At 38.1% G+C, this 16,489-nt stretch overlaps 1 protein-coding gene across 1 annotated transcript; it reads left to right on the forward strand.

The window, feature by feature from the left end:
• The first annotated feature begins 46 nt into the window (after positions 1-46).
• On the forward strand, positions 47-15,409 carry LOC5567662 (cytochrome P450 4V2). The gene is made up of 4 exons (XM_001657559.2): positions 47-590; positions 14,110-14,368; positions 14,425-14,728; positions 14,788-15,409. The coding sequence occupies exons 1-4, from the start codon at positions 242-244 to the stop codon at positions 15,370-15,372; spliced, it is 1,497 nt and encodes a 498-aa protein (XP_001657609.1). The 5' UTR covers positions 47-241; the 3' UTR covers positions 15,373-15,409.
• Positions 15,410-16,489: the final 1,080 nt, after the last annotated feature.

A 16,489-nucleotide genomic window follows, 5' to 3' on the forward strand; every position in this document is an offset into this window, starting at 1 on the left:
CAGTGTTGGAATGTCATAAAATTAGATTTATCATAATGATATATTATCGTCTCGCTTTTAATCGTTGCAAGCAGAAAACAGTACAGTTGACGGTCACCCAAATCGATTCAATCAATGCAAAAAACTTGTTATCCATTATCCATGCTTCTTTCAAATCAATTATCAAAATGAGAACAGTTTCAAACAAACCTCAATCCGAATCAGTCGATTGTAGAGCAATATCCTGACGACTGTTTACATAATGTTTCTAATACTACTGGGAATCATTGGAGCCTTGCTTGCATGGCAATATCTGAAGCTACTCTTAGCCGGTAGTTATGCCACCAAAATCGAATCGTTCCGCCCGTCGTATCCAGTTCTCGGTCATCTTACACTATTTTGGGGCAAAAATAGTTGCGAAGCGTTCTCTTCGGCAACGCGGTTATTTGCAACTGTGGACCGATTAGGGAAGGTGATGCTCGGTCCGAAACCTTTGATTGTGGTCCATCATCCCGAGGTGATGCAGCAAGTGTTGAGCCGCCACGATCTTTACGATAAGCCATTTTTCTACGATTTTCTTCGGCTAGGAAGCGGACTGATCACCGAACGATGTAAGTAAAAGTTTGTTTAAGCCTGAGTGAGTTCAATATATTTTCTAAGTTTTCGATAATAAGTGTCATAAAACGAAATTTTATTTCCACGTGAAATACGGACGGCCACTTAGTGTTGTTTCTGTTTCAAATGCTTCCGTAACGGCCGTAGCAGTTAGGATTTTTTACATATGAGTTGATTTCATCTGCTTATAAGAGAAAAAAAACACTTTCAATTTACTTAACTTAACTTAACCTATATATTAAGCGCATTAATCGTGGCAATAGAAGATTGCAACGATTTTCTCTAAAAGTATTAATTATTTTATTTTACATTTGTTGCAATTTTTCAACATTGGAAATTCTATGTAACTTATTAGTACTATACCAGGGAGGAAGCTAGTCCATATTGGTACAGCATACAACATGGTTGGCCTGAAAATTTGTTTGAAGATCAAAAGCTTGTTCTAAAGGCAAAGTTTTGATTTTCATTTAATAAGGGGATAAAGACAATTTACATATTTGTAACATTTGGCTTAAATACCTCCAGTGTGTTTTTTGGAAAATAAATTTGTATCTAGCATGAGCCCTAGATATTTAACTTCATCTGACCAATTTATTGGAACCCCACTCATCGTAACGACATGCCTACTTGAAGATTTCAAATAAAGAGCTTTTGGTTTATGTGGGAATATTATTAGTTGAGTTTTCAGAAGCATTAGGACAAATTTTCCATGTTTGTAAAAATTAAAAGGAATTATCCAAACTCTTTTGCAAACTACTACAGATGACACGAAGGCTTCGTCCTTTAACGGAGAGGCCTGTGACATTCGCAAACAAAGATTTTTGACCTCCCTGAGGTAACTAAGTGTAGACGACATTCGAAGATGCTTCATTAGGCGTAACCAATAGGCGGTGCAATAAATGAGATTGGAATACGACGAAAACTTCTGGAAGTACTTTTGATTGAACTCAGCGATTGTGGTAACTGTTTTAGCAACAGTTGTTCGCCATTTTTCTTCTTATGTCTCTCCTGTTGATGAGATTACCGTTGATTTGGGCCATTAATCCGAACTATCGCACAAACAGACTGTCCCCTGCCACCAATAATTATTTTCGAGAATCTCTTCGGGAGTTATGTATCGGGAAATCAAGTGTGCCAGGTTTTGCTTTACAGGTACTGAACTCCATCGACAGCCTTCAGCGATCTCAGTTCAGCGGTAGACTGAATTTTTTCTACACGGTTCGCTACAAACATCGTCCACGTGGTAGGACAAGCCTGAATCCAACGAAGGACGTTTGTGGAAGCCGTTCAAAAGTTGCCAGAGGTGGTTACCCGAATGGACTTGCGAACTTTTTCAAACAATTTAGCGGCCATACACAGGTCCAAGGAATGGTTTGGCATTTGAATGGTGCAACCTTCGATTTTGAAGAGAAAAGTCGAACCTTCACCTTTCCGTCAGACAGACCCGGCTCCATAAGCCTTCTCCGAGGCGTCGGAAAAGCAGTGAATTTCGATCACAACTTCCTTCGGGATGATTACGCATCCCTCGATTCGTGGTTGGTTGAGAACCGGATGGCAGTAACGGCTGATCTCAGTCAAGTGGTTGCCCATTATCGTTGCGTAGGGTCCATAGCTGTTGCACAAAAACCTTCGCCTTTGTGACAACGGCTCCCAAGAGCTCCAAAGGATCGAAGAAGGTTGCAATCACTAAAAAAAACGGTTCGTTAGGTGAGGATTGTATCTGTGTCCAAAGTAGGAACGGAAAATTAAAATCCAAGAACGTCCTTGGTAGGAAACCAGGTCAATACTAAGGTTTTGACGGAAGATCTCTGTCTAAATTGATACCGTCAATGGATCGCGAACCTTGGGTAACTCCAGTAGAAGCAGATGGGTAGTTAGAGGACCATATTCGAAGCTGAAAACTTCCTCCTCACGGCACAGCATTCAGCTGCAATTGCAACTCCGTAGCGGTTGCAACATCATCTGCTCCTGTTATGATGTCGTCCATATACAATTGTATTCAGAATAATAGTAGTGGAAGGTGATTTCCATACAAAATGCTTAAAACTACTATTATTTTGAGCGATTTCACATGATGCTAAAACTTTTAACAAGTAGTGTGAAAAATTTCATATTATGTGATAATGAAATTGAGTACACTGATAGGCAAAATAAAGTGCCCACCTTACCAGTTTTCGAATTTCTCCCATTGATTTGGTTCAAATTAAAGTTAACACACTTAAATCTTTTTTGATATTTTATTTTTGATATTCTTTTAAAGTTGCACTCACGAAATTTTGATAAAAAAAAGAATTTTACTCAGAGAAAAAGAAAACCAATTTGTATTGAAAAATAATAGTGACAAAATAAAGTGCCCACTTCCTTCTTGACCCCAGAAAAGATGATTTAAGAAAAATAAAAAGCAAATTTATAGTTAATGTGTCCTCCTTTGGCCTTAAGGACTTGCTGGAGGCGCTTCGGCATGCTTTTCACCAGGTTTTGTAGGTGTTGTGGTTCTAGTTCTTCCCAGGCGCGCTTCAAGGCTTCAAAATAATTATTTTTGTTGGTAACACCAGTTTTGTCAACCCTGGCATCAAGAATCGCTCACAAATTCTTGATGGGGTTGAGGTCTGGGCTTTGTGGAGGCCATTCCAGCGGTTTAATGCGACAAGACCGGAAGAAAGACTTGGTGTTCTTGGCAGTATGCTTCGGGTCGTTGTTCTAGAGAAATATGAATTTCTCTTCAAGGCCCGTCTGGATCAGCGAAACCTCCAGATTTTCCCGCAAGATGTTGATGTAGGAATCTGCCGTCATTATTCCGTCGGTTTTCACGAAGCTTCCTACTCCACTCCATGAAAAACACCCCCAGACCATCATATTTCATCACATCACACCTCCATGCGTCACCGTTCCTTGGATGTAGCGCTCCTGAAGCTCGAGCTGTTTAACCAAAAGCGGCGGGCTCGTGTGTGGTGCTGAGCGCCACATCCAAGGAACGGCGAAGCATGGAGGAGGAAATGTGATGGTCTGGGGGTGTTTTTCATGGAGTGGAGGAGGAAGCCTCGTGAAAACCGACGGAATAATGACGGCAGATTCCTACATCAACATCTTGTGGGAAAATCTGGAGGTTTCGCTGATCCAGACGGGCCTTGAAGAGAAATTCATATTTCTCTAGAACAACGACCCGAAGCATACTGCCAAGAACACCAAGTCTTTCTTCCGGTCTTGTCGGATTAAACCGCTGGAATGGCCTCCACAAAGCCCAGACCTCAACCCCATCAAGAATTTGTGAGCGATTCTCGATGCCAGGGTTGACAAAACTGGTGTTACCAACAAAAATAATTATTTTGAAGCCTTGAAGCGCGCCTGGGAAGAACTAGAACCACAACACCTACAAAACCTGGTGAAAAGCATGCCGAAGCGCCTCCAGCAAGTCCTTAAGGCCAAAGGAGGACACATTAACTATAAATTTGCTTTTTATTTTTCTTAAATCATCTTTTCTGGGGTCAAGAAGGAAGTGGGCACTTTATTTTGTCACTATTATTTTTCAATACAAATTGGTTTTCTTTTTCTCTGAGTAAAATTTTTTTTTATCAGAATTTCGTGAGTGCAACTTTAAAAGAATATCAAAAATAAAATATCAAAAAAGATTTAAGTGTGTTAACTTTAATTTGAACCGAATCAATGAGAGAAATTCAAAAACTGGTGTGGTGGGCACTTTATTTTGCCTATCAGTGTATATTTGTAGTTCACTGCCAAAATTTCATGTCGGGGAAACAAAGTTACAGCATGCCAAAGTTGAGCATTTTGTATGAAATTCGGCTTCCACTATTATTATTCTGAACACAACTGTAGGATTTCGTTCTACTTCGACGTAAGCGCTATTATTCGTCGTACCAAACTCAAAATGTTCCACTAAGGACTGTTCATTTTATAAAGTGGACACCTTGTGCATGCTGTATTTTTCTTATTAATCAATGACATTTCAATCGGTTTTTTGCACATCGTTCGACTAGTATTGTACAATGTTGTGATAATAAAAAATCTCCAAAATAATTAAATTTCACACGAATATGGAACAACGATTAGATCGGTCGATTTTTTGAGGTTATCAAAATCAATGATTGTAAGAAATTGGCTGGAAAATTCGATAATTAATATTTTCTATTTTCAAAAAAGGCTTGTTCTTCGAAAGCATCATCAATCAGAAGCCTGATGGAAAAAATCAAGTTATTTTTAAAGAATTTTTTTTTAAATTTGATGGGAATTGATATGAGTAGAATTTTTTGCGTAAAAGTACGTCCTGACGGAAGTCCTAATTAGAGATGTACCGAATATTCGGTCCGAATATCTCGATTTTTTTTTATTTTGCCGAATATTCGTTCTGCCGAATAATGAAATCCATTATTCGGCCGAATAGGCCGAATAGTGACCGAATAATAACAAAATAAACTAAACTGTAGAATGAATATTATGTTTATGTAAGGAAAATTTAAAAAATCAATAATTTATTCAAGTGATGACCGAATTTTTCTTTTTATGGACACCTTGAATAAATTTTGATGCCAAATATTGAAAAAGTGAGAATTTCTCTGTTCTATGGCGTTACTATTTTCGGCAAATCAAATTGTATCTCATCTTGCAGGAGCTGTAACGTACCGCATAGCTAGTTAGAAGCGTTTGAAAATTTGTTTTTAAGGTATAGATGCATCAAAGCTAAATCCGGCATTTTCAAGAGCACATGCGAGTCAGGGGTCTGCGGTCTATTTGCCTCAATTTTAATGAAACACTTCCAAAAGTCGGATGAATAGTAAACCAAATTTCTTAAACAAAAAACAGCAATAGGATACAGCTTCCTAGCTTCAGAAATACAGAAATCCTCAGAACTTATGATTTCTGAAAACGGTTTCAATAGCTCAAGAAGACGATCATTCATTTCCATTTATACTTTGTTTTATTCTTCAGCTTTCCCTACCTAAAAACTGTCTTCTTTATATTGACCCAGAATTAAAAATATAGTTTTTAAGAAATTGGACCCACATACGGGTGTTATTCGGCCGAATATTTAGGTTTTATTTGACCGAATATTAAGTCATTATTCGGCCGAATGTTCGGCCGAATATTCGTTTGGCCGAAAAATAATATTTCAACTATTCGGTATTCGGCCAAAGGCCGAATAGTGCTATTCGGTACATCTCTAGTCCTAATGTAGTATTAATATGAAAAATAACTTACGCCTTCAAAGAGTTACTAAGTAAGTCCCCACGTCACATTCAAAGCACAACAGAAACACAATTGTTTTATTCTTAGATGACCTATCAAAGTACATTGACAATCATCAAAATTGGCAACACTGCTGTAATAAAATCGATTTTATTTTCCACATATTATTTTCATAATATGTTATTCTGAGATTATCAATTGAAAAATTCGGAGAAAACTGTTTACAATTTGCTGTAGATCGATAAATATGCGTACATGATTTTAAAAGTATGAGACTTTTTAGTAAAACGACCATAAACAGTAAAATTTATACTTAAGACTGTAGTTTCATCTCACGATTTAGCTTTCGTTTATACTAATATAGTTTCTTTAGTAATCCAAACTAGTTTTGAACACGTTTTTTACTTTTCTCTTTTACTGGGAGTGAAAGGATGGTGTATCAGCAAATTTGGCCATGAATGGGTAAATCACTAAAGTTACCTAATGTCATAGAATGGTGGAATATAATTAATGTTTTTAAAGCTTTACCTTAAGTAGAATAGTAAAGGATACAAACATACAATTTGTTCATAAAAATAAGAATTTTTGTTTTGCGAAAAATAATGTTAAACTTTGACGGACAGCTTTTTTTTTTAGAGTTTTTGGAAAAACTGTTTAGCTCTTCAACCAAAAGCATTTTCAAAAATTTTATATTTTCATAGCATTTTAGAATAATAGGTTGATTATTCAGCCACCATCAGCGCAAGGATTACCTATGGCTGCAGAATCATACCGGGATGGTATGATCTACCTGATGGTTTGTTGTAGCAGGGATAGTTAATATCTTTGAAGACCTTTGGAAGACAACACTAAGGCTGTTTTCTCATGACAAAAGGCTGGCGACCCCACGCACTTTCATCCAGTCAACAGTTCAATTAACTCCCTTAGGCTACCCCTCCCCAATACCCAATATATAGTAATATATCATACATAGTGTTATTAAAGTATCTTACCGTATGAATAAAACGAAATGGTAAAACAGAAACTAATGAAAAAAAAGTAACAATGTAATGGATAAAACAAGAAGGAAGGAATTTAAGGCTTTAAGAAACCGCTAATAATAAAGGAACAATGAAAAACACTTATCTGCTTTTGAACAATAAAAGATGTGCCAGCCAGCAAACCGACGACTTGAAAATTCCTACAATTCCAGCTGCCACCACTTTTTTCCTGCACGACACGGCAATTATCTTTTTGTTTTTTTTTTTTTTTTTTTTTTAGAATAATAGGTCAACGATACACAGAAAACAGATTACGATTTTATCAATAAATAAAAAAGATATAGCATACACAAAGTGTCCACTTTACAAAATGAACAGTCCTTACGGCGGATATTCCAACTTACCTGCATAGATTCATTTTTCAAGTGTAATTTTGTGAAATCTGTTATGGTTCGTACACTTGTTAACCGAAAATGCAATAAAACTACAGTATTTTGCTAAATAACTTCACTTTGCACACTTTGCACTTTTTCACCGAAATCGCATGGACGAGCACGATTTGAAAGAAATGCTTAGAGATCGACACCAGTCACACCACTTTATGATACTAGTTTTTTCCCGCCCCTTACTTCGCCGGGCACTTATTTTCACTATGGAAAACCTTCGAAGAAGTTGAAGGATTTCATTCCAATCACACGCCGTAAAAGATCTATAATTCACAATTTTTTTATGAAATATCCTCAACGATCGCGTATAATTGAAAATGTATTGCAATTTTAGGGAAAACTTTCCGTTTTACGGTTCAACGAAAAGCTACCGCAGCTGTCACATCTAGAGTTACTGTACACGTGCTGTAGCCTGAGGTGCAGGAGCCTCATTGCTTGCAAGAACACGGGAGCACTATACATTGTGAGAACTTTTTTGGTGCGCCTCATTTTTCTTGAGATGCGTCTCACTGCGGTCTCATGCGCTCCATCACATGTGCTGTTTAAAATTTAGCGCAATAATTGAAGTGATTACAAAAGTTTTCAACGAGGATCGAAATTGTAACTCTTGGATCGTGAGTCTTCGACCATATCATGTAGGCCATCAAGACACCTGCATAATGAGCCGAAAATATTTGTAGAGGCTTTTCGTTACTAAGCAGTTGTTTCACAACTTGGATACCGATGGCGAGCCGTAGCGCCGAGCAGCACATGAGACGAGTCTCCCCGAGAGCACATCACCTAGCGCGCGCTTTTAGAATTTTTGTGAGCCTCCGTCTAGCGCAGCACACTAGGATTCCGATGAGCTGAGAGACGGTTTGGTGGGAGGCTCGTCAGTACATTTATGTGCTCCTAAGAAATTTGTATTGCTGTGTGCATTTGAAATGCAAATATCAAATGCGGGAACACCAAACGCGGTAAGATGTTTAACAAGGAAGGCGAAGTCAAAAAATACTTTTCTTTGCTAGGTTGGCGGTGATATGGATCATGGTTGCTTAGTATCCTTTGAAAAGTTTGTTTATCAGCATTTGAAGCCCAGTTAGACCAGATTTGCACTTCAAACGCGAACATCAATAACTCTAATCACATCACTGATTTGCGCTGGTAAATCATCAGTAGGCTTCAATGATACCTTTTTTTTAACAATATATATTTATCTAAACGATATAAATTACATTACTTTTTACATTTGCATTATCATACTCTACTTTTTAACTACTTAACAAATATTCAGGAAAGAACTAAAATGTTTATTAAACATATTTCTGTTTGACCACCTGATCTCTCTTATACTTTTCTGAGAAACATACAGACTATCACTATTTACAGGGTTTACTAGTCAACTTATACAATATACTGCTAGCCAGAGTGCAGCATTTTGTCGTGGTTCGTTACTAATATTCCAAACTAGAATTCATCTTTTTCTTTTAACCTGAATCGCAATTTCTAACCATTCTTTAGCATTTCTCGTAAGTTGACCTTTGTTCGCATAGTTTAACAAATATACTTCATCTTCGACGCTTTCGTCATTTTCTTTGATTACATTTCTGATGAACAAGGATTTACATTTTGAACTAAGGTCCACTAAGTTTATGCCACCTTTATAGAACGGTAAATAAAGTTGATCTCTTGCTACACGGAAAATAGAGTTTTTCCACAAAAATCTACCAACTATGCTTTTAATTTTAGCCAAGTGGCAATTACGCGGAGGAAAGACTTGTGCCACATACCAGAGTTTAGATAGTATAAAAGTATTGAGTATCCATGATCTCTGTACTAAATTAATATTCCTCGTATCATTGATCATTACTCGCTGCTGAAGTTTTCGAATTAGCCGTGAGTAGTTGTGATCAATAATCGTTGACCAAGATCTACAGATTATTACCCCAAGAATTGTTACCTCGTCTACTTCTTTTATCATTTGCGGGCCGGATTTCGCATTATTAAGCCTCAAAAAACATGATTTTGCTATGTTTATATTGATTTTTGCATACTTGGAGAAGGAAGAGACGATTCCCATCAAATCGTCAAACTCTTTCTGGCTTCGGACAAAAACAGTAATGTCGTCTGCGTATGCTATCACCTTTAAGAATTTCCTATAGACAAGAACACCGTTTGCACTAGCATGTATGCTCCTTATCAACGGTTCAACATAGAGCACAAAAAGGACCATACTGAGTGGACATCCCTGCCTCACTGATGAACGTATTGGAATTTCTGGAGTAAACACCATTGTGCACAACTTTAGATGATGCTGAACTATTGATTAATTGAGCCGGAAAATTGAAGTTTTCTAAAATTTTCCAAAGATATTCATGATCTACTTTGTCAAAAGCTTTTTGAAGGTCCAGGCTCACAAGGTATCCTTCGAATTTTTTTGATTCAACTGATCGCGTGATCAATCTCCTCAAATCTTTTATATTGTCTGTACACGAGCGGCCATTCATTGCAGCACACTGCCCGTAACCAAGTACCGTGATTTCGGGTGAAATAGATCATTTTTCCCGGTTTTCCTTGTCTGTTTTCCAAAATGTTGATAATGCCATACAACTAAGTATATAGAAACAAGTACGACGGTGCGGTTCACTAGCTCGTGTTCCGAAATTTTCTAACAAATGTGATTTAAGTGCTAAAAATCATCTCCACAATAAAAAATCGGCGGATTCCGTTACGGGGTGAAATTGATCACTTGTCAATACGATTATTGTTAGTTTTTAAAACAACTCTACATGCTGAACTTGAGTTCTCTGAATCCGAATATGCTTGCCAAATTCTAAACAAAACAATATTCGTAGAAATAATGAATGATTAAATTTGAAGAATTACGCGAAAAACACCTAAATGTAGGCAATTTCCTAAGGAATTTTCAGTTATTGAACAGAAATTGAATTATTTCACACGAATCAGCAAATTGGTACGAGTTTTGATGATGAAATCTGGTTTGGGAATATATTGTAAGCATCCTTACAAACTTTCAGGTTTATACCATGTTCAAAACCTTGTATAGAACAAGAAGTTTATGGATGCTTGTCAATACTGCACCGTACATGATTTTGAAATTTTACAGTATTTGCATAGAAATAAACATTCTTCAACGTAAAAAACATCACAGAACACAATTTGACAATAGTTCAGACAAACAACGTTCATTCACTACAGATTGCATTGATATTTGTGCTCCATTAGGAAGAAATAAAATCGTGTGACATGGTGATCAATTTCACCCTACTGATCAATTTGACCCGAATTTACGGTAACTTATTAAGAATTGCCGCTATACGATTAGCAATGATCTTTGTAAATAACTTATAATCTGTGTTCATAAGACCTATAGGTCTTAAATCATCAATTGCACGTCCACAGCCTTTTTTTGGAATCAGCGTAATGATTCCTGCTGTAAAACCTTTTGGTGGATTGGAGTCTCCAGACAGATAGGAATTGAACAGAGCTACTAAATCATTTTTAACTATATCAAAGTTTATCACGTAAAATTCGTATGACAGACCATCAGGTCCAGGAGATTTTTTTTAGAGCATGCTTTTGAAGTACTCGAAATTTCTTCTTCTGCTATAGGCCGAATAAAAAATTCAGCTTCTTCCAAATTAAGAGCCTTCGTCAGATTTTCGATTGGATCTGAACCCTCCAGCTCATTGTTGGACGGTGATTCTTTGAATAAATTCAAATAATGTTGATGGATTCTTTCAATTACTGGAACTTCGTTTGAATCATCTGCGACGATTCCGGTGGATGAATTGTTATGCAGATATTTAGCTACCTGGCAAACGTTAATCTTCTCGCCTTCTATCAAGGAACAATCGTTGATTCTACAACGTAAACGTTCCAAACGTAAATTTTCGAGCTCTATGAGCTCTGACTTCACTCTACCTATTTCAACTATGATCCATGTAAGACAAACGTCGTTTCAAATTTGTATATTCAATTTTTAAACGGTCATACGTTTCAGTAGATGAAAGCATCAGAGGATCGATTTTCCAATAACACCTTCCACGTAGCACTATATCTTGCTGTTTAACATCATACTTCAAAAATAGAGCATGATGATCAGAGAAAGCGACTGCTATTGTTTTGACTTCACTTACGACATTGACAAATTCTTGTGGCCCATAAGCGCGATCAAGCCTAGAGGCACTGTCTCCCCTATAGAACGTGTACTTGTCACAATTCAAAGATTGTGCAATATCTTTGAACTTGAATGAATCAACCAGATGCTGGAGATCTTTGCAATAGTTCTTAATAGAGCTATTGGAGTCTGCCGGGTCAATGATACAGTTAAAATCGCCAATTATTACAGAAAACCTGATATTAGTTTTACTCAAATGCACTGCCATCTGGTTTCTGAAAAGTTCATCTCTCTGTTTCTTCTTGTTTCAACCAGAATGAGCATATACGTTCACAAAATTGACTCCATGGCATCCGAGTCTCTCTCCTCATATCCTCGCTTCCTAACTGAGTCGTGCTGATCAACGGAATCCATGGCCGTCTCGTCCACGTCAGCTGCATCTTGAGTGACCTGGTCATGAGACGGCAACTCCGATTTCGCCGATGAAGGTTGTATTCCTTCTTTCTGGGTTTCTACACCGGAGGCCACCTGCTCGTTTGGTGATGACTCTGCTCCGGACGTAGATTGTTGACGCTGATTTACATTGCTGTTTTCTGACTTCGATTTAAACATCTGCCGCAATTCCTCAAGTGGTGGGAACTCCGCCTCCTTGGAAACATTTCCCGACGGTTGAATTGGTACTTTAACCTGTTTCCCAATCACACCACCAGAGGAGCTAGCATTCTTGAGCGTATCGTTAACCGAAACCCTTTTCGGACAGTCCTGTTTCACGTGTTCGATACTACCACAGCTGAAACACTTTCGTTCCATCCCTTCATAAGCGATGCGCGTTGCTAAATTTTGAACGTGAACCTGCGCCGGCATTACTTTGGCAATCTCCAAGTACACTCCTCTTACGCCGTTGAGAATGGGGTAACCGGTATCTGTTCCATACCGTTCGCGTACTACCTTATGTATCTTTTCGTATCTCGAAATAACGTTTACCACGTGACAGTCATCTACCTCGATCGGCAATCCAAACAATCGCACATATTTGAAGTTGCCTTTTGCAGCAGCAAATGTGACCAACACAGAGTCGCCATTTGCGTACCGAAACTCAGCTGAAGCTGGACATTTTAACAACTCCGCTGTCATAAGCTCCTCCGTTTGAAACTTAACGTAAACGGAATATTCACGTGGTTCTCGAAACATTGCATGAAGCATTTCTGGCAACCAACGTCTCTGCCTGAAAAAGGCAAAAATTTCCTTGTCGGATGGCATTTTGGACTGAGCACCAAACTGCACCTTCAAACAATTCTTGTGAACACTCGTATCCATTGTTCTTTTCAAGGTCACTTTTTTGTTCACGAAACAAAACGAAATACCACTAACGCACTATAAGCCAAAAAAAAAAACACTCGATTCTCGACCAAGAGCAACGATCGAATACGTCCGAAACGTTTAGTCTCTGAACACACACTGTGATACCTTGGATACCGTCTTGATGATTGCTGTTTGTTGCTATTTTTTATAGCGTTTTCTCTTTCAAGCATACTATGATTGAATTGTTTGCTTCAATGATAAAATGATTTCGAATTCTGCGGTAGAACTTTGACAGCTGCGGTAGAACTCTGCGGCTAGAGTGCCTGTAAACAAGAGTAACGTCATGTTCCAGTTTTGACAGGTCTCCTGCTCGATTGGAACGCTGATTTGTATGGAAATGATAGTTCGCCGGTGTTCTAATTTTGACATTGACGCCACTCTTATCTAGATCCACTCTGTCTGCGACTACCGCAAACCGGAAAATTTTCTTAACAACCGTAATAAACAAAGTTCAATCCGCCGTACAATCCGCTTGTGCGCATCAATATGTGCGCGAAGCTCGGCGTAAAAAACGGTTTACTTCGATTGTGTTGTTTTCGCTGAACTGTGAGCAAATGTTAATTCGGTCAAAATGAATTGCGTTTATATGTTTAAGCTGAATTTTGATGGCGAAATTTATATATTTCATCATGAAGGTATGGAGAGAAGCCCGTAGATCTATATATTCTAGTAAAACATTTTATATTAGCGTTGATGTGTTGTATTCTGACCACTCATTTCATCACAGTGAGCCATAAGCTGTGAGACGAATCTGAAAACTAATTACGACCGATATGAAAACGATACGACGAATTAACAATATGGCAAGATGCAGTTTTATTGCATTATTTCCAAAAAGACGAACAAGATTTATCAAAATCTTATTGTACAATGAGAAAGTCGTTTTGGTTTAGCATCGTTTTGTATCAGCATCATTCACTGTAGTACCTACTGGAAAAATTGCACGTTCTCATTGATCAACGATACGATGGATACTGGGTGTCCTCAATAGCCACTAGAGATGGTCGGGTTTCACATTTTTCAAACCCGAATCCGACCCGTACCGACTTATTTTATTTCTTCAAACCCGGACCCGACCCGAATCCGACAAATTTTCGCTGTTCAAACCCGAACCCGACCCAAAACCCGAAAATAAAATTCCATAATTTTATCAATACTAAACAACTGAATAAAGGAAAACAAATAGGAAGTAGGGTACGTGTAACACTACATGTAACTTGAAACCAAAACAACTTTTTCCTATCCATAGCAATAGTATTTCCAACGCATTATAAGACAAAAAATTAACGATCATCTTAGACGCGCAATTAAGGTAATTTAGGTTCAGGTAATCCGTTTTATAGCTCAATCCAGTTTTTGTCAATGAAACAACCAGCGCATTCATAAACACCCCACTTTTTTGCAGCCGGTGAGCGATGGCTTCAAGCGCGAAAACTGCTGAACCCAACTTTCAACACGCGTATGCTAACGGGATTTCTGCCTATCATGGATTCCGAAGCTAGACGGCTAAGCAACGGGCTAGAACCGCTGGCCGATGGCAAAACCGAGATCGACATCTTTAAATACATTTCTAGCTGTACATTGAGCATGGTTTTCAGCACCACCATGGGTCAGAATGGGAAGGAAATCCCCGGTCAACAGGATTACGTCAGAAGCTTGGAAGAGTAGGTGACGACATGAATTTGCGAGAAATGTTGAATTTACAACTTATTCTTTCCAGTCTTATGAATGCGGTTGGGGAACGAATCATGAATGTTAACCATTTCATCGGTCCCATTTATCGATTCTCCAAAGCGTACCGAGTTCACCAGAAGGCAAGTGAAGTTTGCAATGGGTTTACCCATCGGATAGTGCAGAAACGACGATTTGAAATACAGAAGCTCGGTGAAAACTTCCATCAGAAGGATGAATACATCAAACAATCGCTGAACGCTTTGGATCAGATTATCACAATTAAGAAACAAGATGGAAGCGGATTTTCAGACACAGAAGTTAACGAGCATTTGTATTCGTTGATAGGAGCTGTAAGAATCCTAATTGGACATCATAAAACAGATTTGAATACTTTTCTTTATGATTTAAGGCTAATGATACTTCCGCCCTAACAGCGGCCTACACGTGTCTTTACTTGGCGATGTACCCGGAAATCCAGAACAAAGTGGTAAATGAAATGAATCAGGTATTCTACTCTCCTGAAGTGGAAGTCAACTTGGAAACCTTGAAACAACTCGAGTACACCGAAATGGTCATCAAGGAGATCCTGCGTCTGTTCCCAGCAGTTCCACTCGGTGCTCGCCAGACGGCCAACGAAATCGTGCTCGATGGAATACGCATCCCGAAGGATCAGATCATAGTCTACAGTTTGTACACATTACATCGTCGGAAGGATATCTGGGGACCTGATCCAGACCAGTTTGATCCGGAACGGTTCCTATCGGAAGCGATACAAGCACGTCACCCATTTGCCTATCTACCGTTCAGTGGAGGTCTTCGCAACTGTATCGGACACCGTTATGCAATGAATTCCATGAGGATAATGTTGCTGCGGATTTTGCAGAAGTTTGAAATCAGGACCAATATGAAACCAATGGAGTTGAAACTGAAGTTTGAAATTACTCTTAAGCTAGATGGTCCTCACAGGGTGTGGTTGGTGAAGAGAAATAAATGATTGTTCTGATTGAATACCACATTAAAGATTTTTTTATAAACCATCAAAACTTTCAAATACCGCTTTGACTTTTAAAATTAAGATGGTACCTTTATTCGTAATTTTTTATCAATTTTGGTTCCTGAATTCGCCTCCTATATTATTTTTCTATGGAACAAGAAAGGAGATATGGTTCAAAGGAACGATTAAGGAATAATAGTTTACGCAACAAGTTGCATAATGATAATTTTAACAGCACGAGTCGTACATTTATCCAACGGGGCTTGCCGAGTTGAATAATTACGACGAGCGCTGTAAAAATCGAGTTCTGCAACGAGTTGCGTACAAAATTTTTTGCCATTTCGTAGAAGTCCACTTGAGGATATCATAAATCATACTTGCTGATAGGTAATATAAAAAATAGTAGTTTATGAAACAAGTTGCAGAACGCGATTTTTACAGCACTTGTCATAATTTCCCTACTCGGCAAGCCTCGTGGGATAAATTTACGACTCGTGATGTAAAAATCATCATTCTGCAACTTCTTCCGTAAACTAAATTACTATATTTTATATTACCTATCAGCAAGTTTTGACGTTTCCGATAATGTAACTATATCATTTACAAGTGATTCAACGATCACTATACGAGTTATGGCTGTTCGTGTCGTAAAACCGTTTGTAATCCAGGGTGGCGAATACTGGTTCTATAACAAATACTGGTATTATAGTGAATACCCGTTCATCTACTTGATCGGTTTGGATTTTTCGCTTGAAGTCCGAAAGCATGCATACGTACTTACTCAATCCTGGTTCTGCAGATATTTTTCCCTTTGAGCTCAGTAAGCATGACATATAGAATCATATTCACGGCAAAGAGCACTTTTTGTCGTCTCCGTATTAAATATGTCATTACCATGAAGAACTTGTATGGCGCAGTGGTTCTCCATTCTTTATTCAGCATTCTAGCTTACACCAGTCATAACAGCTGAAAACTAATCCAAATATCTGAACATGGACAATTTCTATTCATTTTCAAAAAAAAAATATGCGCGATCACGCACACCTGGAATAATTCCACAGAGCTGTGGAATCTTACGAAAACACAAAAGTTCCGTGATCATAACAAAATCAAAAAT

Source organism: Aedes aegypti, chromosome 3 (assembly GCF_002204515.2).
Source record: "Aedes aegypti strain LVP_AGWG chromosome 3, AaegL5.0 Primary Assembly, whole genome shotgun sequence".
Taxonomy (NCBI): Eukaryota; Metazoa; Arthropoda; class Insecta; order Diptera; family Culicidae; genus Aedes; species Aedes aegypti.

Coding starts and splice junctions, on each gene's coding strand:
- LOC5567662 (XM_001657559.2), top strand. CDS start 242: ATGTTTCTAATACTACTGGGAATCATTGGAGCCTTGCTTGCATGGCAA. Junction 591..14,109: donor CGGACTGATCACCGAACGAT/GTAAGTAAAAGT, acceptor ACTTTTTTGCAG/CCGGTGAGCGATGGCTTCAA. Junction 14,369..14,424: donor TACGTCAGAAGCTTGGAAGA/GTAGGTGACGAC, acceptor TATTCTTTCCAG/TCTTATGAATGCGGTTGGGG.